Source organism: Neoarius graeffei, chromosome 21, assembly GCF_027579695.1.
Source record: "Neoarius graeffei isolate fNeoGra1 chromosome 21, fNeoGra1.pri, whole genome shotgun sequence".
Classification (NCBI taxonomy): Eukaryota; Metazoa; Chordata; class Actinopteri; order Siluriformes; family Ariidae; genus Neoarius; species Neoarius graeffei.
The window spans coordinates 64,462,656-64,490,130 of NC_083589.1; the positions used below are offsets into that span (position 1 = coordinate 64,462,656).

At 46.6% G+C, this 27,475-nt stretch overlaps 1 protein-coding gene across 1 annotated transcript in view; it reads right to left on the bottom strand.

Moving 5' to 3' along the window:
- Positions 1-27,475, bottom strand: part of LOC132870165 (thyrotropin-releasing hormone-degrading ectoenzyme-like) — a 107,395-nt gene that overhangs the window by 14,756 nt on the left and 65,164 nt on the right. Inside the window, exons 10-12 of the mRNA XM_060903735.1 lie at positions 2,027-2,115; positions 620-753; positions 325-380 (exon numbers count right to left, since the gene is read on the bottom strand). Of these exons, the coding sequence (XP_060759718.1) occupies positions 325-380; positions 620-753; positions 2,027-2,115 (279 nt within the window). The remainder of the gene's footprint in view (positions 1-324; positions 381-619; positions 754-2,026; positions 2,116-27,475) is intronic.

The window sequence follows — 27,475 nt, forward strand, 5'->3', positions numbered from 1 at the left end:
TGTTCAGCTGGTGGGTGGAGCTAAAGGCTGAACTCTGCAGGATCCTCTCACTGTCAGAGAGAGAGAGAGAGAGAGAGAGAGGAACAGATTGATGTGTCCTTGCACTTGTCTGTTTCTCTCATTTCTCTTGTTCTTTTTCAGAACAGTGGAGAAGTGCAGCTTGGCCCCAGGCCTCATTTCTACACCAGCATCAGTGTGTTCTTCTTCACTCCTCTCCTCAGGCTGGAGGTTCGGGGGAATGAGCAGAGCTGCGTCCATCAGTCCTGAAGCTGCTTCCCTCTCACTGAGACACACAGAGTGTGAGAACATCCTCACGAAACCCACCTGGCCAAGCTGAAGACATCATCCATCAGACCAGCACGATTCTCCACAGAGATGATCTGCAGTGAGGACACACACATACACACAAGTTTATCTATAAGAGAGAATCATGCAGGACACAGGACAGACAGGACAGGAGAAACAAATGGAGGAAGAATGAAATGGAGAGAGAGAAGCAGATAAAGATGAGATGGAGGAGTGTGAGAAGTGAGAGAGCAGTGAGAGGGAAAATGACAGCAGCAGATGGATTTACACACAAATGAGGAAGAGAAGAAGAAGGAAATGAGGAGCTGTGTACTGTGGGGTTGATCATCAGCTGCTGGATCAGGAGTCTCCAGTTGTGGAGGTCATAGTTCACCCTGAAGTAGCCCATCTGATTGATGTTGCCTAGTAACCATGTCTCCTCACCTATACATCCTACTCGGTGGGTCTCTATAAATAAATGAGAAAAAGAAGCAAGGAGAGAATGATTACATTCCATCACTACATTACTCCATCACTCCATCACTCATTTGTCTATGTCACTCCATCATTCCATCACTCTCACTCCATCACTCATTCCTCTGCATCACTCAATTACTCTATAAATGAGGAGAGAATATTTATGTTCAATCACTGCATCACTCGTCTTTCTTCATTAATCCATCAGTTCATCCATCAGTTCATCAATCAGTCACTCCATTCCTCCTCCTTATCACTCCATCATTCTGTCATTCTATAAATAAACAAGGAGTAGGAGTGAGGAGAGGATGTTTAGATTCAACCGCTTCATCAGTCCACTCCATCATTCATCTTTCTGCATCATTCCATCTATAAATAAATGAGGAGGGAGAGCATAGAGAATCTTTAAATTTAATCATGCCCACCCACCACACACACACACACACACACACACACACACAGAATGACAGATGAAATGTCCGTAACTGAACTGACTGAGAGATGGGAAATATTTTATTTATATTCAAGCATCAGTCACATGGCTCATGCTAACCTTCATCATCATCATCATCATCATCATCATCACCAACTTTCTCCTTCACTTCCTGAATAAATCAATCGTGAGAGCAGGCGTTCTGTCCTATAGAAACTGTGTGATGAGGGAAACTGTCCATTTGTCATGTCCTAAAAGGACGCTTCATTTAATTCCCTTCATGCTCAGTGTGTTAATCCCATGTGAGTGATTACAATCATACACCATCCAATTACATCACAGCTGTTACTGCACTTTACAGCCATGACAAATGCAGCTCTAGAGAGTTTCAGAGCTTCACACTAAAGACTCATTCAGCATCTCCAGAGATCCACAGAGCTTCAGAGGTGAGAAATAAAGCTCAGAAATGGAGCTGTGTGTCTGTCTGATCACTTTCAGCTTTAATCATCTCTGTTCCCAGCTCAGTGTCTGCTGTCAGAGAGAAGAGACAGGATTTAAAGATGATTAGTGGACAATATGGGGATTCGGTTCCATGGAGACTCAGGAAGGAAGCTTTTCAGCAGGAACCTTCGTGAGAATGTCGCTACTTAAATTCAAATCAGTGTCTTCAAGTGAAACCAAACTGCTGCCAAATGATGACTTTTAGCTGTGAATCATGTGAAGCAGAGTCTCTCAAAGAAACCATACATCAGCCATCTCTCCACTCTCAGAGCCCAATGGGATTAAAGAAATAACCAAGATGCATGTCTGTGTGTGTGTTAGAGCTTCTACCTGTTTTATTATAGATCCAGATGAGAGACTCAGACGACATGTGACTGAAGTTTCCCAATGCCAGGTTCAGCGGGATCTGCCACTGCAAACTGACACACACACACATATATATATATATATATATATATATATCATCTCATCTCATTATCTCTAGCCGCTTTATCCTTCTACAGGGTCGCAGGCAAGCTGGATCCTATCCCAGCTGACTATGGGCGAAAGGCGGGGTTCACCCTGGACAAGTCGCCAGGTCATCACAGGGCTGACACATAGACACAGACAACCATTCACACTCACATTCACACCTACGCTCAATTTAGAGTCACCAGTTAACCTAACCTGCATGTCTTTGGACTGTGGGGGAAACCCGAGCACCCGGAGGAAACCCACGCGGACACGGGGAGAACATGCAAACTCCACACAGAAAGGCCCTCGCCGGCCACGGGGCTCGAACCCGGACCTTCTTGCTGTGAGGAGACAGCGCTAACCACTACACCACCGTGCCGCCCCTTATATATAAAAAAAAAAATCTCCTTCTCACCCCCGGGGGGTGGGTGGGGGGGTGGGGTGGTATCCATGTCATCCTCAAGCTCGGGTCCTCTACCAGAGGCCTGGGAGTTTGAGGGTTCTGCACAGTATCTTCGATGTTCCTAGGACTGCGCTCTTCTGGACTGAGGCTTCAGATGTTGTTCCTGGGATTTGCTGGAGCCACTCTCCCAGTTTGGGGGTTACTGCCCCAAGTGCCCCCACTACCACGGGGACCACGCAACCCTTGACCTTCCACATCCGTTCCAGCTGCTCTTTCAACCCTTGATACTTCTCAAGTTTCTCATGTTCCTTCTTCCTGATGTTGGCGTCAGCTGGGATCGCCACATCTATCACCACCACCCTCTTCTGCTCTTTGTCCACCACCACTATGTCCGGTTGGTTAGCCAGGATCTGTTTGTCAGTCTGGAAGCTGAAGTCCCACAGAATCTTGGCCCTGTTGTTCTCAGCCACCTTCTGTGGTATGGCCCATTGGGACTTGGGTACTTCTATTCCATACTGGTTGCAGATGTTCCTGTATACTATCCCAGCCACTTGGTTGTGCCTCTCCATGTACGCTGATCCAGCTAGCATCTTACACCCTGCTACTATGTGCTGGACTGTTTCAGGGGCTTCTTTGCACAGTCTGCATCTTGGGTCTGATCTACTCTGGTAGATCCTGGCCTCTATGGCTCTTGTGCTTATGGCCTGTTCTTGTGCTGCCATGATTAGTGCCTCTGTGCTGTCTGTCAGTCCTGCATTATCCAGCCACTGGTAGGATTTCTTGATATCAGCCACTTCCTCTATCTGACGGTGGTACATACCATGTAGGGGTTTGTCTCTCCAGGTTGTCTGTTCCTCCTCCTCCTCTGCACTCTCATCAGGGTTCTGCTGCCTCAGACATTCACTTAGCAGTTCATCCTTTGGGGCCATCTTTCTGATGTATTCTCGGATTTTTGATGTTTCATCCTGGACCGTGGTCTTGATGCTCACTAGCCCTCGGCCTCCCTCTTTCCGCTTAGTGTATAGTCTCAGGGCGCTGGACTTGGGGTGGAACCCTCCATGCATGGTGAGGAGCTTTCTAGTCTTGATATCTGTGGCTTCTATCTCCTCCTTTGGCCAGTTTATGATGCCAGCGGGGTATCTGATGACTGGTAGTGCATACATGTTGATGGCTCGGACCTTGTTCTTACCATTCAGCTGACTTTTCAGGACCTGCCTTACTCTCTGGAGGTATTTGGCTGTGGTTGACTTCCTTGTGGCTTCTTCATGGTTTCCATTAGCCTGTGGGATGCCAAGGTACTTGTAGCTGTTTTGGATATCACCTATGTTGCCCTCTGGTAGGTCAATCCCCTCAGTCCGGATCATCTTGCCTCTCTTTGAGACCATCCGGCCACACTTGTCCAATCCGAATGACATCCCTATGTCATCGCTGTAGATCCAGGTGGTGTGGATCAGCGAGTCTATTTCTCGCTCGTTCCTGGCATACAGCTTGATGTCATCCATGTAGAGCAGGTGGCTGATTGTTGCCCCACTACGGAATCGGTACCCGTAGCCGCTCTTCGTGATGATCCGACTGAGGGGGTTCAGGCCTATGCAGAACAGCAGTGGTGATAGCGCATCTCCTTGGTATATGCCGCACTTGATGTTGACTTGGGCAATGGGTTTTGAGTTGGCCTCTAGGGTTGTCTTCCACATTTCCATTGAGTTCTGGATGAAGGTCCTTAGGTTCCTGTTGATCTTATACAGTTCCAGACATTCCAGTATCCATGTGTGTGGCATTGAGTCGTAGGCTTTCTTGTAGTCAATCCAGGCAGTGCACAGGTTGGTCTGTCTCTTCTTACAGTCTCGGGCGACTGTTCTATCAACCAGTAGCTGGTGCTTGGCTCCTCTGGTGTTACTGCCAATCCCTTTCTGTGCCTCGCTCATGTATTGAGCCACATGCTTACTCATTTTTGCCGCAATGATGCCTGACAGGGCCTTCCATGTTGTGCAGAGACAGGTAATTGGCCGGTAGTTGGATGGGATGGGTCCCTTCTGGGGGTCCTTCATGATTAGGACTGTCCTGCCTTGGGTTAGCCATTCTGGGTGGGTTCCATCCCTCAGCAGCTGGTTCATCTGTGCTGCTAGGCATTCATGGAGTGCAGTTAGCTTCCTCAGCCAGTACGTATGGATCATATCGGGGCCTGGTGCTGTCCAGCTCTTCATCTTTGACACTCTTTCTTGGATGTCTGCCATTGAGATGGTTACTGGTTCTTGTTCTGGGAGGTTGCTGTGGTCAGCTCTTAGGTCCACTAACCATTGGGCATCGGTGTTGTGTGATGCCGTTCTTTCCCATATGTCTTTCCAGTATTTTTCCACCTCAGCTCTTGGTGGGTCTGACCGGTTGTTGTTCCCCTGCCACTGAGAGTACACCTTGGCTGGTTCAGTGGAGAACAGCTTGTTTATTCTCCTGGCCTCTCCCTCCTTGGTGTATCTCTTCAACCGGGTGGCCAGAGCTGTTAGTCGCTGTTTGGCAGTTTCGAGTGCCTCTGGTATGGAGAGTGAGTTGTACTTCCTGGGTGCCCCTTTATTCACCATGTTCCCTTTCTGTAGTTCAGCTAGCTGGCTAACTTCTCTCCGTGCTGCCTTTATCTTGGCCTCTAATCGTATCTTCCATGGTGGATACTGTTTGTTATGTCCCGAGCCCACCTTGTGTCCAAGCATCTCCATGATTACTGTTGCTGTACTGTGTATCAGCTTGTTGGTCTCAGTGATGGTTCTTGTGGAGATTGTCTTCAGAGCAGCATTCACATCTACTAGTAGATCTTCTGAAGGTACTTGGCAACTCAGCTTCGGTATTCGTCGGGGGCTCCAGGTTTCCAGTTGGGTCACGATCTTCCTTCTCAGGTCAGCAGCTCTTGTGTTGAGGCTGTTAGGTGTTGGGGCTTGGTACCCAATCTCTGGTTGTGGGGATGATGACATCTCCCCCCTGACCTGTCTTCCTGGCTCCCCCTTGCCGTAGCATCGTTTGTGCATATATATATATATATATGCACAAAAAGAGGAAGAGGGAATTAATACAAAATTAAAAGACATTTTATTCAGAAGTCTTCTGATTGAGCACAAAGCAACAGTAGAAGAAAAAAAAATGTTGAGAGAAGAAATTGAGAGTGATGGAGCCAGACACCATTTCTTTAGTCTCTCTCTCTCTCTCTCTCTCTCTCTCTCTCACACACACACACACACACACACACACAGCATCAATCAAACTCTCATGTTCTACTGTCTGCCAACACACATGCTCTCAGAAACAAAGAACCAGCACTGTGTCATTCACATCATTACAGCACAATTTAAAAAACCTGCAGCTTTTTGTCCTCAACTGGGTTCCAGGGATCAGTCCACCATCTGTGTGTATTACACTGGAGCTGGTCCACTTTTACCTCAAACAATTTATCAAAATTTGATTTTTTTTCCCCACATTTAAGCAGCTCTTCAGTGTGTTTATGACCTTACTGATAGATAATTCATTGTTTTTCATGGTGTGTTTAATGCTTGGGCAGAGAGGTCAGGGAATGATGCTGTCCTTCACACTCTGATCACTGCATCCACTTCTACAGACCTACACATTTTAGACTTTTATTCTGTACTTTTTGGAGCCAGTCAGAAACATGGCTTGTAACTTGGAGTCAGATTCTCTTGTGACTTATCATGTAACGATTCACCCAATTAATGATTTGATTCAATTCATGATATTGGGTTCATTACATTACAAGCATTTAGCAAACTCAAACCAAGAATTGAAACAGGAATTGAACTGGCAACCTTTTGGTCCCAAAGCTGCTTCTCTAACCATTAGGCCATGGCTTCCCCTGAATGATTTAATTTTCCCATTATATGTTGGAGATCCCAAGGTGCTCCCAGGCCAGATGAGATATATAATCTCTCCAGCATGCTCAGGGTCCACCCCAAGGTCTCCTCACAGTTGGATGTGCCTGGAAAACCTCTAAAGGAAGGTGCCCAGGAGGCACCCTAATCAGATGACCAAACTACATCAGCTGACTCCTTTTGACATGAAGGAGCAGCAGCTCTACTCCGAGACCCCTCCAGATGTCTGAGCTCCTCACCCTATCTCTAAGGGTGAGCCCAGCCACCCTACAGAGAAAGCTTATTTCAGCCGCTTGTATCCGTGATCTCATCCTTTTGGTCACTACCCAAAGCTCGTGACCATAGGTGAGGGTTGGAACATGGATTGACTGGTAAATCAAAAGCTTTGCCTTCCAGCTCAGCCTCTTCTTCACCATAATTGTCCGGTACAATGCCCACATTACTGCTGACGCTGTCCCAATCCACCTGTCCATCTCACGCTCCATTTTACCATCAGTTGTGAACAAGACCCCGAGATACTTGAACTCCTTCACTTGGGGCAGCAACTCACTCCTAACCTGGAGGGAGCACTCCACTGTTTTCCAGAAGAGAACCATAGCCTCAGACTTGGAGGTGCTGACTCTCATTCCAGCTGCTTCACTCTCAGCTGCAAATCATCCTAGTGCATGCTGAAGGTCATGCTCTGAAAAATCCAACAGAACCACATCGTCTGCAAAGAGCAGAGATGCAATTCTGAAGTTCCCAAACCAGACACCCTCTTCACCCTTGCTGTACCTTGAGATCCCATCCATGAATATCACAAACAGGATTGGCAACAAGGGGCAGCCTTGGCAGAGTCCAACACCCACCAGAAACATGTTTGACTTTGTGCCAAGAATATGGACACAGCTCACAGTTTGGTTGTACAAGGACTGGAAGGCTTGTAGCAATGACTCTGATACCCTATACTCCCACAGTGCCCCCCACAAGAACCCCTGGGGAACACAGTCATAAGCCTTTTCCAAATCTACAAAACACATGTAGACTGGCTGGTCATACTCCCATGAACCCCCCAACAACCCTGCCAGGGTAAAGAGCTGATCCACCATTCCACGACCAGGATGGAATCCGCATTACTTCTCCTGGATCAGAGGTTCGACAATCAATTGGAACCTCCTTTCCAGCACCCTGGAATAAACTTTCCTGGGGAGGCTAAGCAGTGTGATACCCCTATAATTGGAGCACACTCTCCAGTCCCCTTTTTAAAACAAGGAACCACCATCCCAGTCTGCCACTCCCTCCACACGACACTGAAGAGGTCTGTCAGCCAAGACAGCCCAACAATGTTCAGAGCCTTCAGCATCTCAGGGCAAATCTCATTCACCCCTCATGCCTTGCCACCAAGGAGCTTCTTGACTACCTCAGTGACATCTGCCAGAGATATGGGTGAAGCCTCCCCCAAGTCCTCAGACTCTGCTTCCTCCATGGAACATATGTAGGACGGGTTCGGGAGTTCCTCAAAGTGCTCCTTCCACTGCCTGACAATATCCCCAGTTCAGGTCAGCAGGTCTCCTCCCTGGCTGTGCACAACCTGAGGCAAGCCCTGATTCCCCTTCCTGAGTCGCTAAATGGTTTGTCAGAACTTCCTTGAGGCCAACTGAAAGTACTTCTCCATGGCCTCCCTGAACTTCTCCCACACCCAGGTTTTTGCTTCAGCAATTGTTGAAACTGCAGCCCTTCTGGCCTCCGAGTACCTACCTGCTGCCTCAATGGACCCCTAAGCCAACCAAGCCTGAAAGGCCTCTTTCTCCAGCTTGACAGTGTCCTTCACCACCAGTGTCCACCAATGGGTTCTTAGGTTACTGCCATGAGAGGCACCAATGACCTTTCAGCCACAGCTCCTACCAGCTGCCTCTACAATGGAGGCTTTGAACATGGTCCATTTGGATTCCATGTCCCCAACCTCCTCTGGGATGCAAGAAAAACTCTTCCAGAGGTGGGAATTGAAGACTCCATGGACAGAGGACTCTACCACACATTCCCAGTTCACCTTCATTACATGCTTGGGTTTGCCAGGTCTGTCCGGCAGCCTCTTCCGCCATCTGATCCAACTCACCATTATGTGGTGATCAGTTGACAGTTCTGCTCCTCTCTTCACCTGAGTGTCCAAGACATATGGCTGAAGATCTGATGATACAACCACAAAGTCAATCACTGATCTTTGGCCTAAGGTGTTCTGGTGCCAGGAACACTTATGCTCAAACATAGTGTTTGTTATGGCCAATCCATGTTGAGCATAGAAGTCCAACAACAAAACACCACTCGGGTTTAGATCAGGCAGGCTGTTCCTCTCAATCACCCCCCTCCAGGTTTCTCCATCATTGCCCACGTGAGCATTAACATCCCCTAGGAGAACTATGGTGTCCCCAGGCAGCACCCCTTCTAGGACACCACCCAGTGACTCCAAGAAGACTGAATACTCTGTACTGCTGTTTGGTGCATAAGCACAAACAACAGTCAGAGTTTTCCTCTCAGTGACTTGCAGTCGCATAGAGGTGACTCTCTCATTCTCTGGGGAGAACTCCAACAGAGTGGTGCTCAGCCAGGGGCTCATGAGTATCCCCACACCTGTCTGGTGCCTCTCACCCTGGACAACTCCAGAAAAGGAGGTAGTCCAACTCCTCTCCAGGAGTTTGGTTCCAGAACCGGTGCTATGCGTGGATGCAAGCCAAACTATTTCTAGTTGGTAATGCTCCACCTCTTGCACCAGCTCTGGTTCCTTCCCTGCCAGAGAGGTGACATTCCACATCCCAATAACTAGTCTGTGCTGCCGAGGATCAGCACACTCAGGCTCGTTCCAGCCTCAGCTCACAATGCACCTGACCCCGGTGCCTATCGTTGTGGGTGGTGAGCCTACATGGCAGCAGCTCCATGTAATTTCTTTGGGCTGTGCCTGGCCAGGCCCCATAGGCCAAGGCCCAGCCACCAAATGCTCACCGGCAAACTCCCCTCTCAGGTCTGGCTCCAGGAGGAGGCCCTGGTTTCCCGCTCCCAGGCAAGGCGCTGCAGCTCGTACTTTGCCATTTCATCAGGGTCAATAAATCGCTCTTAGTCTGGCCCCTGCCCTGGAACCAGTTTGCCTTGGGAGACCCTACCAGGGGCTAATGCCCCCGATAACACAGTTCCCAGGATCACCGGGACACACAAAACCCTCCGCCATTTTAAGGTGGTGATTCTTTGGAGAACATTTATTTTCCTATTCTTTATCAACTTAAACATTCCTTTTGTTAAATTGAAAAAAAGCCCCACCTTTGTTTTATTTTCTTAATAACCAACCATGGGCGGCACGGTGGTGTAGTGGTTAGTGCTGTCACCTCACAGCAAGAAGGTCCAGGTTCGAGCCCCGTGGCTGGCGAGGGCCTTTCTGTGCGGAGTTTGCATGTTCTCCCCATGTCCGCGTGGGTTTCCTCCGGATGCTCCGGTTTCCCCCACAGTCCAAAGACATGCAGGTTAGGTTAACTGGTGACTCTAAATTGACCGTAGGTGTGAATGGTTGTCTGTGTCTATGTGTCAGCCCTGTGATGACCTGGCGACTTGTCCAGGGTGTACCCCGCCTTTCGCCCGTAGTCAGCTGGGATAGGCTCCAGCTTGCCTGCGACCCTGTAGAACAGGATAAAGTGGCTACAGATAATGAGATGAGATAACCAACAATAATTTTTACCTACATTTGTAAAGGTTGGAGTAAAATATCATAGCCTATTTTCCAAAGTATCCATTTTATTAAAAATGGCAAAAGTTAATAACACACAGGCCTTTTTCTTAAGAAACTTTTATAAACATTTGTTCTGCCTCTATTTGCTTCTCTTTTCTTTATCTTTCAGTAGTCTGTAAAAAGAGAGATCTGATTTCTTGTTAAATCTACAGGGTATTTAAAAAAAAAATTTATATTATTTGAAATGTAATATCCCAGAAACTACATAGTCTAGGCAAATGAAACTGAACAGGCTTAATGTTGAGCAATATAAGATTTATTCCTCAACATTTGAATGAGAAATTCATAGGTATGTGGATTCCATGAATGATTTCACAAATTTTCAATGTGCGTGCCACCTGAGACACAGACACACAGACACACACCACCATGATCTACCACTTGTTCTGAAAAATGCAAACGTAGAAATGTCTGCTGATGACTCAACCATATATACCTCTGCACTCACTACAGGTGAACTAAACGCAGTTTTGAAAGAAGAGTTAAAAGCAGTTGTGAACTGGGTAAACAACAACAAACCTGTTTTAAATGTATCCAAAACCAGCTGTATGGTAATTGGCTCACACCACAAAATTAGTAGAAACCCTCAGTTAAATCTGAAAATTAAAGAGGTGTGTATCAACCAAGTGCAGGAGACCAAGCTGCTGGGAGTAGTGATAGATGACAAACTTTCTTGGAAAACACATATAAATAAAATTGTTAATAAAATGGGAAATGGCATTTCTGTTATTAGAAGATGCAAGGCATGTCTGTCTCCAAAATCAACTAAATGGGTAATAGAAGCTTTAATTTTGTCAAATCTTGACTACTGCCCAGTGGTCTGGTCAAACGCCACAGCAGACATGGTTAATAAACTTCAAAAAGTGCAAAACAGAGCAGCACGCATTGTCCTTGGTTGTGATTTCAGAACAAATGTATTTTAAATGCATAAAAATCTCAGCTGGTTAATGGCGAGAGACAGACTATTTTATTCATTATTAATATTTGTACGAAATGTATCCACATCCAAAATCCTGCAAGTTCTACACAGGAAACTATATTATAGTTCAGACAATCATAACTACACTACGAGACATGCGGCAAAAGGAAACTTTTCACTGCCAAAAATAAAAACAGACTACAGTAAAAGAACAGTGATGTACAGAGCCATGTATGCATGGAACTTATTCCCCAAGCACTTTGGGCAAATTATTAGGAAAAAAAATTTCAAATTGTTAGTGAAGAAACATCTCTTAAATGGATACATATAAAACTATTTGAATTATTAATTGAATTATTAAATAAATATAGAATGCTAAAAATATAGAATAAAATCATACAGCAAGGAATAATAACTAGTAAGTAATAAATAGAGAATACTTTGATGCTAGTTGTAGGATGTTTGGATATGCTTTGTATTGAATGTATTATCAGTAAAAGTATATTTTGTGGTATAATTTTATTAGTTTCATTTCTTTTTCTTTTTCTATTATGTTACCTTTATTGGTCTGTTTTTAATTTTCTGTTGTAATGTATGTTGTAATGTATTGTATACTATGTGTCAGACCCCAGGAAGAATAGCTGCAGTTTTGCTGCAGCTAATGGGGATCCTAATAAAACAAACAAACACAGACAGCCTTCCCCTTTGAACTTTTTGTGTCATGTCCAAATCTGCATTGTAGTTGGTGCATCTTTAGAGAATTCTCTCATAAATGCATGCTGCACAGTCTTGTTCGACTGTGTTCACGCGTACTCTAACACACAAAATGCCTTTTCTTATACCAGTGAATGGCATTTCTCTACCTAAAAAGATAAAAACAAAAAAATTAAACATAAAATGTTGACCTGTTTCCACACATGCTGTTAAAATTTGAGGTCAATTGAACAAGAATTGGCAAAGTTATTAGAATGTGAAATGATATCAAATTTTTTGAAACACTCTGTATTTGTACAGTCGATCACACAACAGCTCTTTCCCATTTTAGCTCTGTTTTATTTGTGTGTTTTCATGGCATTAGAGCTGTGTTACTTCTGCCTAGAATGAAGTCACGTGTATTCCTGCTATTTTATATTATTGCACCCTCTGCTGTCTAAATAACACAATTACAGCTAGGAAAAACTAAGTGATTATTAAGTGATTAACTAAGCAGCCTGATAATAATCGTGATTCATTTGCTATTATATCGACTCAAATCGTCATAAACGTCTATCGCGATTTATCATCAAACGATATATTGTTACATGTTTACTTGCTATGTATCACTCTCGCGCTGTCTATAAGTTAGCTATGAGTTGTTAGCTGTAGAGCACTTCTTATGACTAACCTACCATGTTAGCTGGATGATTCATGGCATTTTAGGGTTGGAGCTGAGCTCTTTCTTTTCTTTACTAACCCCCTCATTCTGATAGAAAGCAATTTTTTTCTCCTGCTGCAATTCCTGCTTCAGCTTATACACCTTTTACTGTCCATAGGCTACTGGATCTGCGATGTCATCATTCTAGTATATTTAACTGTTTCAGTTATGCATGGGAGAGTTATATACCTTGGCAATAATCTTGCCTTGTGTGTATTGGACTCTGGAGTGACTTTGTGGTTAAACACTGGGTTTACGTTCAAAGTCACATCACTCACTGCTGCTTCTTGGGGTTTTACTTCAGCGGCCTTCTACAAACACCTTTCTAGTCAGTCCTAACATGGCTCATAACCTTGTGAGCTTGTCACAAGAGGTCATCCAGGTGATTCTCACCAGCTCTGGTGGTTAGGAAGAGTGAAACAGACTGCTAGTTTGAGAGAATTTTATGTCTCTGGGGGCATCAGAATGTGTTAGGATTCCCATAGACTATCTGTCTCAGGAGCATCAGAGGTGTTAAGATTCCCATTTCTGTAGCCACAGTTATCTTCCCTTTGATCCAGTTTTAGCTAGTTTAGAAAGACTACTCTCCCATTTCACTATTTTATGGACCTCACACACACACACACACACACACACACACACACACACACACACACAACTGTTTTAGCTTGCTATTTTGAGATCAAGATGAAATTGTTGTATTATTTAGCATGAATTTATGATTATGTTAGACCTAGGAGGTATTTTAACATTAAGATCCTTTAAGCTGAGCCTAAGTACACTTTAAGTTTAAATGTTTAGAGAACCTTGTACAGTATGTATATGTGATCATATTGTGTCCTCCACCACTGATTAGCATTCTAAAGGCATTTCACATGACAAACACAGACCCATCATTAAGTCGTAAAACCCTTAAAATGCCATACGGTAAATGCAAGTAAGTTTGTTTTCTTTTGAAAAATAGCAGGAAGTATGTTTTAGCCAATGAGAAGCCCCACATTGGGCAGCCAGTCAGACGTCTGTGTTTTACACAGAGATTCCTTTTACAATGATTTTAATAGGAGCCGCCATTTTGTTTTGGGATGGTCCTCGGGCAGTCCTAGGGCAGGTCTCCCAAAAAGTGAGACAACTTAAAAACTAATGGAGGTAACTTAGAATCTAGTGTTTTTTTTTTTTTTTCTGGGAATCACTCATGCTTGTATTGGGTGTGTAGAAATAATAAAAGCATTTCAAGGCAGTTTCTTTCGTGTAAATATATTTTTTTGGCTATTTTTGAGGTACAGACTTCCACAACAGTAGTTATATGTAACTCTGGTTCTATGAAGACCTGATATGGTTCACAACCACAGTGATCCAGCAGGAACTTAGCGAGAAAGTTCCATGTGACAATTGCATCTCTATCAAATACTACATCATACTTTCACATCATGATTTTGTTGAAGGCATGCATGGTATCCAGGTGATCCTTGCCACTCCTGTGTTCAAAAAGAAATCCCCAAAGTTACATATGTAACATAACTGGTTTCATCAACTCTTCAAGAAATTCACGTTTGCCAAAATTCTCTCTCTCTCTCTCTCTCTGTGAGCTCTTTTCCTTTCTCTCTAGTTTGAAGGATAATGAGGTCCACAGGGAGGATGTATAAGATCCAGCATGGCCACCCAGACCACCTGAACACACTCACTATGTTTATAAAGTATCTGCATTCTCCTAGAACCCAGAACACGTGCACATTTCCCATCATCCTCAACAATATTGTATTATATCTGTTCATGAAGAGTCGGTGTGAATCGATCATGTTCAGCAGCCTTTCACGGAAAACCCAAGACAAATTAAATTTAAGTATGAAATTTATTTCCTTTTTTGACAGTGTTATGACTCCTCACACTCTTAACACTCACATCTACATTCTTAACACACTGTGGCAGCGGGGGCATGGTCAAGTGCCGGTCTGTGACAGGAGGGTGGAGTCAGGGAAGGTAAGAGGCAAAATCACTACATCTGATGTCAATTAACCTGTGTTTGTGTGTCTTCCCAGTGATCGCACCCTACTTAAGGAGGGAGAGCAAGAGCAGAGGGAGCTCTTCCTCGAACCAGACGCCGGTTGTGTGTGTGTCTGAGTGTGTATGTTAGACTGAAAAGTGTGACAATAAAAACCCACTTTACCAACCTGAACTCTGTCCTGCCATCTTCTGTGCTCCGCCTTTGTGTGAGAACTGCTATAGTGGTGTCAAAACCCGGGATTATCTGGAGTGCAGAAGCCGACCAGCCCCATGGAGTCCTCCCCATTCGCCGACCTGGTCCACGCCCTCGCCACAGCCCAGCAAAGCCAGCACCAGGCGCTAGTCACCCTCCGAAAGGAGCAGGAACAGTGGTTCGAGGCCCTGGTGTTGGCCCAGCAAGAAGATTGTCAGGCGTTCCGACACCTCCTCGCGTCGGCGAGGTCTACCAATGCTCCTATCGTGGGCCCGTCCCCCCTCACCCTAACAAAGATGGGCCCGCAGAACAACCCCTCGGCATTCATCACGCTCTTTGAGCAAGTCGCGGAGACCTCGGGGTGGCTGATGGATCAGCGCATGACCCTCCTCCTCCCCCTGCTAATGGGAGAGGCTCAGCTGGCCATGCTACAGCTCCCCGCCGACCGCCGGCTGGCCTACGCGGACCTTCGCCGGGCCGTCCTCCAGCGTGTGGGGTGCACCCCTGAGCAGCAGCAGCAGCGCTTCCGCACTTTGCGCTTGGAGGAAGTCGGCCGGCCATTCGTGTTTGGCCAGCAACTCCGGGACACCTGCTAGCAGTGGTTGAGGGCCGACAGCCGCGACGCCGAGGGGATCGTCGACCAGGTGGTACTGGAACAATTCATCGTACGCTTGCCAGCAGGAACCGCGGAGTGGGTCCAGTGCCACCGCCCAGCGTCGCTGGATCAGGCAATCGAGCTGGCGGAGGACCATTTGGCGGCTGTCCCAGTGGCAGGACAGCAGATGGCCTCTTCTCTCCTCTCCTCTCCTCTTCTCTCTCTCTCTCTCCCTCTCCTCCTGTGTCTCGTCCTCGCCCCATTCCCCCACTGCGGAAGCAGGGGCCGGCGCTACCCCTGCCGGTCCGCAGCACCCGCGGTGCCCTCCCGTTTCTCACTTCTGTGTTTGTCTCTCCCCCCCCCTCAGGTGAGTGAGCCCCAGAACACCGGTGCGGAGAGGAAGCCCGGGCCGGTTTGCTGGCGCTGCGGGGAGCCGGGCCACCTCCAACAGCAGTGCAGGGTAATGGAGGTGGGCGCGGTGGTTCAGATCCCTGACGCACCAGGAGCTGCCCTCAATCAGGCTGGAGTGTATCGTATACCGGTGAGTATTCAAGGGGATACATATCAGGCGTTGGTGGATTCTGGCTGTAATCAGACCTTAATTCACCAAAGCCTGGTGCAAGACGAGGCATTGGGGGGAACACAGGGGGTGAAGGTGTTGTGTGTGCATGGGGATGTTCACAGCTACCCTTTGGTGTCAGTCCACATTTTTTTTCCGAGGGGAAAAATTTATAGTAAAGGCGGCGGTTAATCCTCGCCTCACCCACTCAATAATTTTGAGGACTGATTGGCTGGGATTCGGGGAGTTGATGAGCCATTTAATGGAGAGTGGGTCCTGCCATACTTCAGTAGGGGGAGGTCCCGGTGTCGCCTTGGCGGGAGCAGCTGTCACAGAGCCGTCTATGTCATCTCCGCATCAGAGTGAGGAGACACAGGCTCCTCCTCCCTCTCTCAGGGAATCCCTGGTGGATTTCCCGTTAGAGCAGTCGTGAGACGAGACTCTGCGGCATGCGTTTGACCAAGTGAGAGTAATCGATGGTCAAACGCTCCCGCCGAACGCCACCCCGTCCTTCCCCTATTTTTCTATTATGAAGGATAGATTATACCAAGGCGGCACGGTGGTGTAGTGGTTAGCGCTGTCGCCTCACAGCAAGAAGGTCCGGGTTCAAGCCCCGGGGCTGGCGAGGGCCTTTCTGTGTGGAGTTTGCATGTTCTCCCCATGTCCGCGTGGGTTTCCTCCGGGTGCTCCGGTTTCCCCCACAGTCCAAAGACATGCAGGTTAGGTTAACTGGTGACTCTAAATTGAGCGTAGGTGTGAATGGTTGTCTGTGTCTATGTGTCAGCCCTGTGATGACCTGGCGACTTGTCCAGGGTGTACCCCGCCTTTCGCCCGTAGTCAGCTGGGATAGGCTCCAGCTTGCCTGCGACCCTGTAGAAGGATAAAGCGGCTAGAGATAATGAGATGAGATGAGATTATACCAAGTGACGCAGGACACTCAGATGAAAGAGCAAATCACACAGCTTTTAATCCCAAAAAGCCGCCGGGAATTGGTATTCCAGGCGGCTCACTTAAATCCCATGGCTGGACACTTAGGGCAGGATAAGACACTAGCCCGAATAATGGCACGATTCTATTGGCCAGGGATTCACGGTGATGTCCGTAGGTGGTGTACGGCATGCCGCGAATGCCAGTTAGTAAATCCAGCGGCCATTCCAAAAGCGCCTTTGCTCCCTCTCCCATTAATCGAGACCCCATTCAAAAGAATTGGGATGGATCTCGTTGGGCCATTAGATCGGTCAACATGAGGGTACCGCTTTATATTAGTTCTGGTGGACTATGCAACGCGATACCCAGAAGCAGTGCCTCTCCGCAATATCTCAGCACGCAGTATTGCAGAAGCACTCTTCCGCGTCATCTCCCGAGTTGGAATCCCGAAATAGATTCTGACTGACCAAGGCACCTCGTTTATGTCATGGACATTGAACGAACTGTATAGGTTATTAGAGATTAAGCTGACCCGCACCAGCGTGTATCACCCACAAACGGACGGTTTAGTTGAACGGTTCAATCGCACCCTCAAGAATATAATTAAAAAATTCATAAGTGAGGATGCACGTAATTGGGATAAGTGGCTCGAGCCCTTGTTGTTTTCAGTGCGAGAGGTCCCCCAAGCCTCCATGGGGTTCTCCCTGTTCGAATTATTATATGGGCGTAAGCCGCACGGCATTCTAGATGTGCTGCGCGAAAATTGGGAGGAGGGACCTTCACAAAGTAAAAACGAAATTCAATACGTTATGGACCTGCGTGCAAAACTCCACACACTCACCCACCTAACCCAGGAGAATTTGCGGCAGGCCCAAGAACAGCAAACCCACCTGTACAACAAGGGTACGCGCCTTAGGGAGTTCGCACCGGGAGATAAAGTACTCGTACTGTTGCCCACATCAAGCTCCAAATTGATTGCCAAGTGGCAAGGACCCTTTGAGGTCACACGGCGAGTCGGGGACGTCGACTATGAGGTGAGGCGAACGGACAGAGGTGGGGCGCTACAGATTTACCACCTCAATCTACTCAAACTCTGGAACGAGGAGGTCCCCGTAGCGTTGGTGTCGGTGGTTCCGGAGAAGGCAGAGCTGGGGCCAGAGGTTCAAAAGGGCGCATTGGCATCGCATACCTCTCCGGTCCCCTGTGGAGACCACCCCTCCCTGACCCAACTCGCGGAGGTTGCCCAGTTGCAGACCGAGTTTTTGCCCTCCTAACCCTAACCCTGTTCTCACCCCTGCCCGGCCGCACCAACCTCATAGAGCACCACATTGAGACGCCCCCGGGAGTGGTAGTGCGTAGCCGCCCTTACAGGCTACCCGAACATAAGAAAAAGGTGGTGCGGGAAGAACTTGAGGCCATGCTCGAAATGGGCATCGTCGAGGAGTCCCACAGTGACTGGAGCAGCCCGGTGGTCTTGGTACCCAAGGCCGACGGGTCGGTCCGGTTCTGTGTGGACTATAGAAAAGTCAATGCGGTGTCTAAATTCGACGCGTACCCAATGCCTTGTATTGATGAGTTGCTCGATCGACTAGGCACTGCTCGCTTTTATTCGACACTGGATTTAACGAAGGGATATTGGCAGATCCCCTTGACTCCACTATCCCGAGAAAAAATGGCCTTTTCCACACTGTTCGGCTTACACCAATTCGTCACACTTCCTTTTGGGCTGTTTGGAGCGCCCGCTACGTTTCAGCGGCTGATGGACAGGGTCCTCCGCCCCCACGCCACCTATGCGGCCGCCAACCTCGACAACATTATTATCTATAGTAATGACTGGCCGAGGCACCTTGAGCATCTGAGGGCCGTCCTTAGGTCGCTGAGGCAAGCGGGTCTCACAGCCAACCCGAAGAAGTGTGCGATTGGATGGGTGGAAGTACGGTATCTGGGCTTCCACTTGGGCAATGGGCAGGTGCGTCCCCAAATTAACAAGACCGCAGCAATTGTGGCTTGCCCGAGGCCCAAGACCAAAAAGGGGGTGAGACAGTTCCTGGGGCTGGCTGGCTATTATCGTAGGTTTATACCTAATTATTTGGACATCACCAGCCCGCTGACTGATCTCACTAAAAAGGGGGCACCAGATCTGGTCCAGTGGACAGAGCAATGCCAGCGGGCTTTTTCTGAGGTAAAGGCTGCACTGTGTGGGGGGCCACTTTTACACTCCCCTGACTTTTCTCTCCCCTTTATGTTACAGACGGATGCATCGGACAGAGGGCTGGGGGCTGTTTTATCCCAGGAGGTGGAGGGGGAGGACTGCCCAGTCTTATACATCAGTAGGAAGCTGTCGGTGCGTGAGGGGCGCTACAGCACCATTGAAAAAGAGTGCTTGGCAATCAAGTGGGCAGTCCTCGCCCTCTATTACTACCTGCTGGGGCGCCCTTTCACCCTCTGTTCAGACCACGCGCCCCTCCAGTGGCTCCACTGCATGAAGGATGCCAACGCGCGGATCAACCGTTGGTATCTGGCACTCCAACCCTTTAATTTCAAGGTGGTCCACAGGCCGGGGGCGCAGATGGTCGTGGTGGACTTCCTCTCCCGTCAAGGGGGGGGGAGTCGGCTGCAGGCCTGACAGCCACCCGGCCTGAGTCGGGCGGTGGGGGTATGTGGCAGCAGGGGCGTGGTCAAGCGCCGGTCTGTGATAGGAGGGCAGAGTCAGGGAAGGTAAGTGGCAGAATCACTACACCTGATGTCAATTAACCTGTGTTTGTGTGTCTTCCCAGTGACCGCGCCCTACTTAAGGATGGAGAGCGAGAGCCGAGGGAGCTCTTCTCCAAACCAGACGCTGGTTGTGTGTGTGTCTGAGTGTGTATGTTAGACTGAAAAGTGTGACAATAAAAACCCGCTTTACCAACCTGAACTCTGTCCTGCCGTCTTCTGTGCTCCGCCTTTGTGTGGGAACTGCTACACACACATTAATTGCCTAATTGTCTAACTGTTGTCATGTATGAATGAGCAACACTTGATGATAACTTCATTATTACACTCCTCCATGTGTATGAGAGAGAGAGAGAGAGACTACTGCTGTCATTCAGGAACAACACGCTGTTTATGGACTTATCCACACTTGAATCCTTTGTGATGTGAGCAGAAAAAGCCAAGAGCTGCACAAACAAACAAACATAGACCCATAAACTAAACAACAACAACAACAACAACGACAAAACTTAGCAGCAGCACCTTCAGAGGTGAGAGACAGGAAAAGTAAAACTTGGACAAGTCTAAAGAGAAATTGCTAATAATGAAATTAAAGACAGGAACAGTGTGTGTGTGTGTGTGAGAGAGAGAGAGAGAGAGAGAGAGAGAGAGAATCACTGCTGCTGAGCACAGATTCCTCAGGACAGTTCAGCACAGACACTGCACAGTGAGAGATGTGTCCAGCACAGTAAGAGACAATATTCAGAGTAGTGAAAGATGAGATCCAGTCTAGTGAGAGATGACATTCCGCACAGAATGGCAAGATGGCGGCGCATACAGATGCAGCGGCCCCTCTTTCTCTGCGTTTAGTGTCTAAAAGTGTGTGTTCTAATGTCTGTCTGTGTGCTTTATGTCTACGTACATGTGCAAGTAGTGCACTGACAATGTCAGTCACAAGATATTGTCGCCACTGCCTTCTAACTATAGGAAATATGATCAAACATCTCGTCTTGGACCAGAAAGTCATTGAGGAACTTTGAGGCCTGGCTCTTCTCTGCCGGACTACTACATCACTGGACTCACCTGCTGTGTCTCCCCCAGAGAGGAGGCACCAGAAGCGGTGTGAGAGGAAACAGAAGCGTGGTAAGTGCAGAGGTATCTGGGCTAGGCTAGCCGCTAGCCTGCACAGACCCACGATACCATCTCTCATTCTGGCCAATGTACGCTCACGAGACAACAAAATAGATCACATAGAACTCATGAGGTCTGCACTATGTGATGTGAGAGACTGTTGTGTTTTCATCTTTATGGAATCCTGGCTGAATGACAACATCCCGGACTCTGCTATCCAGCTAGCTGGGTTAACATGCTACTGCGCTGACCGAGCCTTAATGGAAGGAGGCAAGACTTGCGGTGGGGGAGTGTGTGTTTACATCAGCGATGATTGGTGCTGGAATGCTGCTGTTGTGCACAAACACTGTTCTCTGCTGGCGGAGTTTATCATCATCAAGTGCCAACCCTTCTACCTACCGAGGGAGTTTACATTGATTCTGCTCATCACTGTTTACATCCCTCCCACCGCTAACACCAATGTTAGGAGCGAGGCACTCAATGAACTCTACCAGCCCATCACCGAACAACAGACAGCGCACCCAGATGGATTCCTCATCACAGCAGGAGACTTCAATCACTCAGATTTAAAGGTTTTACTGTCCAAATTACATCAACATGTGGACTTTCCCACAAGAGGTGACAACTTACTGGACTTTGTGTACACAACTCACAAAGGAGCTTACAAGGCCTCCCCCACCTGGGTCTCTCTGATCACATTACCATCATGCTGAGACCTGCATATAGACCCAGAGTGAGAGCCATCAGACCAACACAAAAGGAGGTATGTGTGTGGCCAGAGGGGCCCTCCTATGCTTTGAAAGACTGTTTTAGCACTACACACTGGGACATTTTCAAAGTAGCAGCCACTTAAAACAACCACATAGACTTAGAGGAATACACTGAGGCCATCATGTCATACATCACTAAATGCACTGATGATGTCACTCACTGCAAAAACCATCACTGTTTGTGCTAACCAGAAGTCTTGGCTGACAGGAGAGGTTCACAGGCTCCTGGGGGCTCAGGACGCAGCCTTTAGGGCTGGTGACACTGCAGGTCTAACAACAGCCAGAGCCAACCTATCCCGTGGCATCAGGGAGGCAAAACGTCAGTACAGCAAGAAAATATCTGGACACTTCAGCAACACCAGAGATGCACAGTCTCTCTGGCATGGCATTCAAACCCTTACAAACTACATCCCTCCACCATGGACCTGTGAGAGTGACATCACATTGCTAAACTGCCTAAATGACTTCTTTGGATGCTTTGAAACACAAAACAACACATCAGCACTGAAGACCACTCCTCCCCCGGATGAACAGGCTATATGTCTGGCTCCATCCAGCGTGGAGAGGACCCTCTCCAGGATCAACCCATGTAAGGCAGCTGGACCAGACAACATACAGTGGTGCTTGAAAGTTTGTGAACCCTTTAGAATTTTCTATATTTCTGCATAAATATGACCTAAAACATCATCGGATTTTCACACAAGTCCTAAAAGTAGAGAAAGAGAACCCAGTTAAACAAATGAGACAAAAATATTATACTTGGTCATTTATTTATTGAAGAAAATGATCCAATATTACATATCTGTGAGTGGCAAAAGTATGTGAACCTTTGCTTTCAGTATCTGGTGTGACCCCCTTGTGCAGCGATAACTGCAACTAAACGTTTCCGGTAACTGTTGATCAGTCCTGCACACCGGCTTGGAGGAATTTTAACCCATTCCTCTGTACAGAACAGCTTCAACTCTGGGATGTTGGTGGGTTTCCTCACATGAACTGCTCGCTTCAGGTCCTTCCACAACATTTCGATTGGATTAAGGTCAGGACTTTGACTTGGCCATTCCAAAACATTAACTTTATTCTTCTTTAACCATTCTTTGGTAGAACAACTTGTGTGCTTAGGGCCGTTGTCTTGCTGCATGACCCACCTTCTCTTGAGATTCAGTTCATGGACAGATGTCCTGACATTTTCCTTTAGAATTCACGGGTATAATTCAGAATTCATTGGTCTATCAATGATGGCAAGCCATCCTGGCCCAGATGCAGCAAAACAGTCCCAAACCATGATACTACCACCACCATGTTTCACAAATGGGATAAGGTTCTTATGCTGGAATGCAGTGTTTTCCTTTCTCCAAACATAACATTTCTCATTTAAACCAAAAAGTTCTATTTTGGTCTCATCCGTCCACAAAACATTTGTCCAATAGCCTTCTGGCTTGTCCACATGATCTTTAGCAGACTGTAGACAAGCAGCAATGTTCTTTTTGGAGAGCAGTGGCTTTCTCCTTGCAGCCCTGCCATGCACACCATTGTTGTTCAGTGTTCTCCTGATGGTGGACTCATGAACATTAACATTAGCCAATGTGAGAGAGGCCTTCAGTTGCTTAGAAGTTACCCTGGGGTCCTTTGTGACCTCGCTGACTATTACACGCCTTGCTCTTGGAGTGATCTTTGTTGGTCGCCCACTCCTGGGGAGGGTAACAATGGTCTTGAGTTTCCTCCATTTGTACACAGTCTGTCTGTCTGTGAATTGGTGGAGTCCAAACTCTTTAGAGATGGTTTTGTAACATTTTCCAGCCTGATGAGCATCAGCAACACTTTTTCTGAGGTCCTCAGAAATCTCCTTTGTTCGTGCCATGATACACTTCCACAAACATGTGTTGTGAAGATCAGACTTTGATAGATCCTTGTTCTTTAAATAAAACAGGGTGCTCACTCACACCTGATTGTCATCCCATTGATTGAAAACACCTGACTCTAATTTCACCTTCAAATTAACTGCTCATCCTAGAGGTTCACATACTTTTGCCACTCACAGATATGTAATATTGGATCATTTTCCTCAATAAATAAATGACCAAGTATAATATTTTTGTCTCATTTGTTTAACTGGGTTCTCTTTATCTACCTTTAGGACTTGTGTGAAAATCCGATGATGTTTTAGGTCATATTTATGCAGAAATATAGAAAATTCTAAAGGGTTCACAAACTTTCAAGCACCACTGTACCTGGTCATGTTCTGAAGGACTGTGCCATGGAGCTCAAGGATGTCCTCACTGACATCTTTAACATCTCTCTGAACCAAGCTGTTGTCCCCACATGTTTCAAAGCTACAACCATAATACCAGTGCCAAAGAAGCCCCTCCCATCCAGCTATAATGACTATTGGCCTGTAGCACTGACTTCCATCATCATGAAGTGCTTTGAGCGACTGGTCATGCAGAACATCAAGTCCATTCTCCCTCCCTCTCATGACCCATTCCAGTTTGCATATAGGTCAAACAGGTCCATAGAGGATGCTATCTCCACTGCTGTCCACCCAGCCCTCACTCACCTGTACTCAAAGAACACCTATGTGCGAATGCTGTTCTTGGATTACAGTTCGGCATTCAACACAATCATTCCCCAGCAGCTAATATAAAAATTCAGACATTTGGGACTCAACACCTTTCTTTGTAACTGGGTGCTGGACTTTCTTACAGGGAGGCCACAGAATGTTCGGGTTGGCAGTAACACCTCCAGGGCCATCATGCTGAGCACAGGGGCCCCACAAGGGTGTGTGCTCAGCCTGCTGCTCTTCACCCTGCTGACCCATGACTGTGTACCAATCTACAGCACCAATCTCATCATCAAGTTTGCGGATGACACAACTGTGGTGGGCCTCATCATTAACAATGATGAAGCCAACTACAGGAATGAGGTGAGCCAACTGGTCCAGTGGAGTAAAGACAACAGTCTCTTCCTGAACGTGGAGAAGACCAAAGAGATTGTAGTTGACTTCAGGAGAGGTCACTCACAGCATCCCCATCTGACCATCGACGGTGCTGCAGTGGAGAGGGTGAGCAGCACCAAATTCCTAGGGGTGCACATCGCTGAGGACCTCCCCTGGTCCAACAACACTGCATTGCTGGCCAAGAAGGCTCAAACTTGCCTCTACTTCCTCCGCAAACTGAGGAGTGCATGAGTCCCACCACCCATCGTGTGCTCATTCTTCAGGGGCACCACTGAGAGTGTCCTCACTGGCTGCATCACTGCATGGTACGGAAGCTGCAGTGCCTCCTGCTGGAAGACTCTGCAACACATAGTGAACATGGCCAGCAAGATCATCGGTACCCCTCAGCCCTCGCTTATGGACATCTATCACTCCCGTCTCACCTGCAGAGCCATCAGCATCGCTGGTGACACCTCTCACCCTTCACACTCACTCTTCAACCTCCTGCCCTCAGGGAAAAGGTACTGGAGCCTCCGGGCCCACTCCACAAGACTGCTGAACAGCTTCATCCACCAGGCTGTCAGGATGCTGAATTCTGTCTACTACCTACCCCCTACCCCTGGTCTGTAACACATTCATTCACACAAGAAACTATCTCATCCATTTGCACATCACACTACAAACATCTGCATTACTGCTATATCTGCTGCTATTGCTCATTTGCACTACTGTTCATATTCATCTCATAAGCTGCTCTTCTAAGCACCTTCTCCGTTAGATATTGTACTGTATTTGCACTACTGCTATTTTGTACATTGTTTGATTTTAGTGTCTTTTTATCTATATTATCTATATTTACATTTATATATATAGTTTTTCTTAAGATTTTTTTTGTGTGTGTAATCTTTATCTGTTTTTTACAAGTAAGGTGAGAGAGAAACGGCATTTTGATTCTCCTATATGTCCTAAATATATAGTGAATTGACAATAAAAATCTTTGAATCTTGAATCTTGAAAGAGAGACAAGTCCAGCATAGTGAGAGATGAGATCCAGAAAAATGAGAGAAGATGCCTAGGACAACAAGATGAGATCCAGCACAGTGAGAGACAACATCCAGGACAATGAGAAACAAGATCCAGTACAGTGAGAGATAAGTGTCATGCTTCGCCCCAGACATCCACTCCGGAGATTACAGATCTCTCACGCCAGCGCCGATCCAGTTCTGGGGCAGGAATTCCTTCTCATCCGTATTCACTTCCTGGTTTTCACTGCTGTGTATAAATAAGCCGTTCTCAGACTTAGACTTTGCCAGAACATCTCGTTTGCTTCTTTAGCTGTTTTTGTGCCTCTCTTGCTGTTCATGGTTATTCTCTCTAGTGACTTTTTCTTGTTCATGGTTTTTGCACTAGCATTCTTCTGGTTCATGGTGGGTTTTTTTGCACTAAGGATTATTTCTGATTCATTGTTTCTTGCACTTAGGGTCTTTTCTTGTTCATGTTCTTTTTCACCAGCATTTTTGTCTTTGCCCGTCTCATGTTTTTGTCAAGGTATTTGTATCATTTTGTCTGGACTGTTTTTGCCATTTGCTTTTTGTCCTGTTTGTTTACCTTTTTGCCATGCCCTTTCTTCCCTGAATTAAATCATATTATTTATTGGATTACTGTCTGTGTTCTGCTTGTGGATCCTAACTTCACCATACCTCCACCCACGCTAACAATGAGTTCCAGAACAATGAGATGATGCCCAGGAAAATGAGATGAGATCCAGCATAGTGAGAGACAACATCCAAGACAATGAGAAATGAGATCCAGCATAGTTGTGACAATGTCTATTGTTAAAAACACTATAAAAATAAACTAGACATGACTTGACATGAGATCCAGCACAGTGAAATATGAGAACCAGCATAGTAAGGAGAGAAGATTCAGAAGCATGACTGATAAGCCCAGCACACTATGAGATAAGATCCAATACAGTGAGAACCGAGATCCAGGACAAGGAGAAATGAGATCTAGCACAATGAGAGAAGAGATCCAGCACAGTGAGATGATATCCAGGACAAGGAGATACCAGATCCAGCACAGTGAGAGATGGCATCTAGCATAGTAAGAAGATGAGATCCAGCACAGTAAGAGATAACATTCAGAACAGTGAGAGATGGATCCAATACAGTGAGAAATGAGATCCAGCACAGTGAGAGACGAGATTCAGAACAGCGAAAGACAAGTCTAGTACATGGAGAATAGATCCAGCACAGTGAGCTCCATCACATAACGTTAGGCTAAGAAACAGATGTAACCATGTGGACGAGTTCACCCAGTGGAACAGTCTTTAATATGTTAAAGAGGAACCACAGGAAAGCCATGAGAGTAAGAAACATCAAGGCCAAACTCAAAAGGAGAAATGATATACAGTGGTGCTTGAAAGTTTGTGAACCCTTTAGAATTTTCTATATTTCTGCATATATATGACCTAAAACATCATCGGATTTTCACACAAGTGCTAAAGGTAGATAAAGAGAACCCAGTTAAACAAATGAGACAAAAATATTATACTTGGTCATTTATTTATTGAGGAAAATGATCCAATATTACATATCTGTGAGTGGCAAAAGTATGTGAACCTCTAGGATGAGCAGTTAATTTGAAGGTGAAATTAGAGTCAGGTGTTTTCAATCAATGGGATGACAATCAGGTGTGAGTGAGCACCTTGTTTTATTTAAAGAACAAGGATCTATCAAAGTCTGATCTTCACAACACATGTTTGTGGAAGTCTTAAAAGTAGATAAAGAGAACCCAGTTAAACAAATGAGAAAAATATCATACTTGGTCATTTATTTATTGAGGAAAATGATCCAGTATTACATCTGTGAGTGGCAAAAGTATATGAACCTTTGCTTTCAGTATCTGGTGTGACCCCCTTGTGCAGCAATAACTGCAACTAAACGTTTCCAATGACTATTGATCAGTCCTGCACACCAGCTTGGAGGAATTTTAGCCCGTTCCTCCGTACAGAACAGTTTCAACTCTGGGATGTTGGTGGGTGCAGTAATTCCTGTTGTGGGTGGAGCACAGAAGCATGACAGGCGAGAATTAATGTTCCACAAACCACTTTATTTTAGCTTTTCAGCTTTCTTTCCTTCTTCCTTTCTCACTCACTCACTCACACATGCG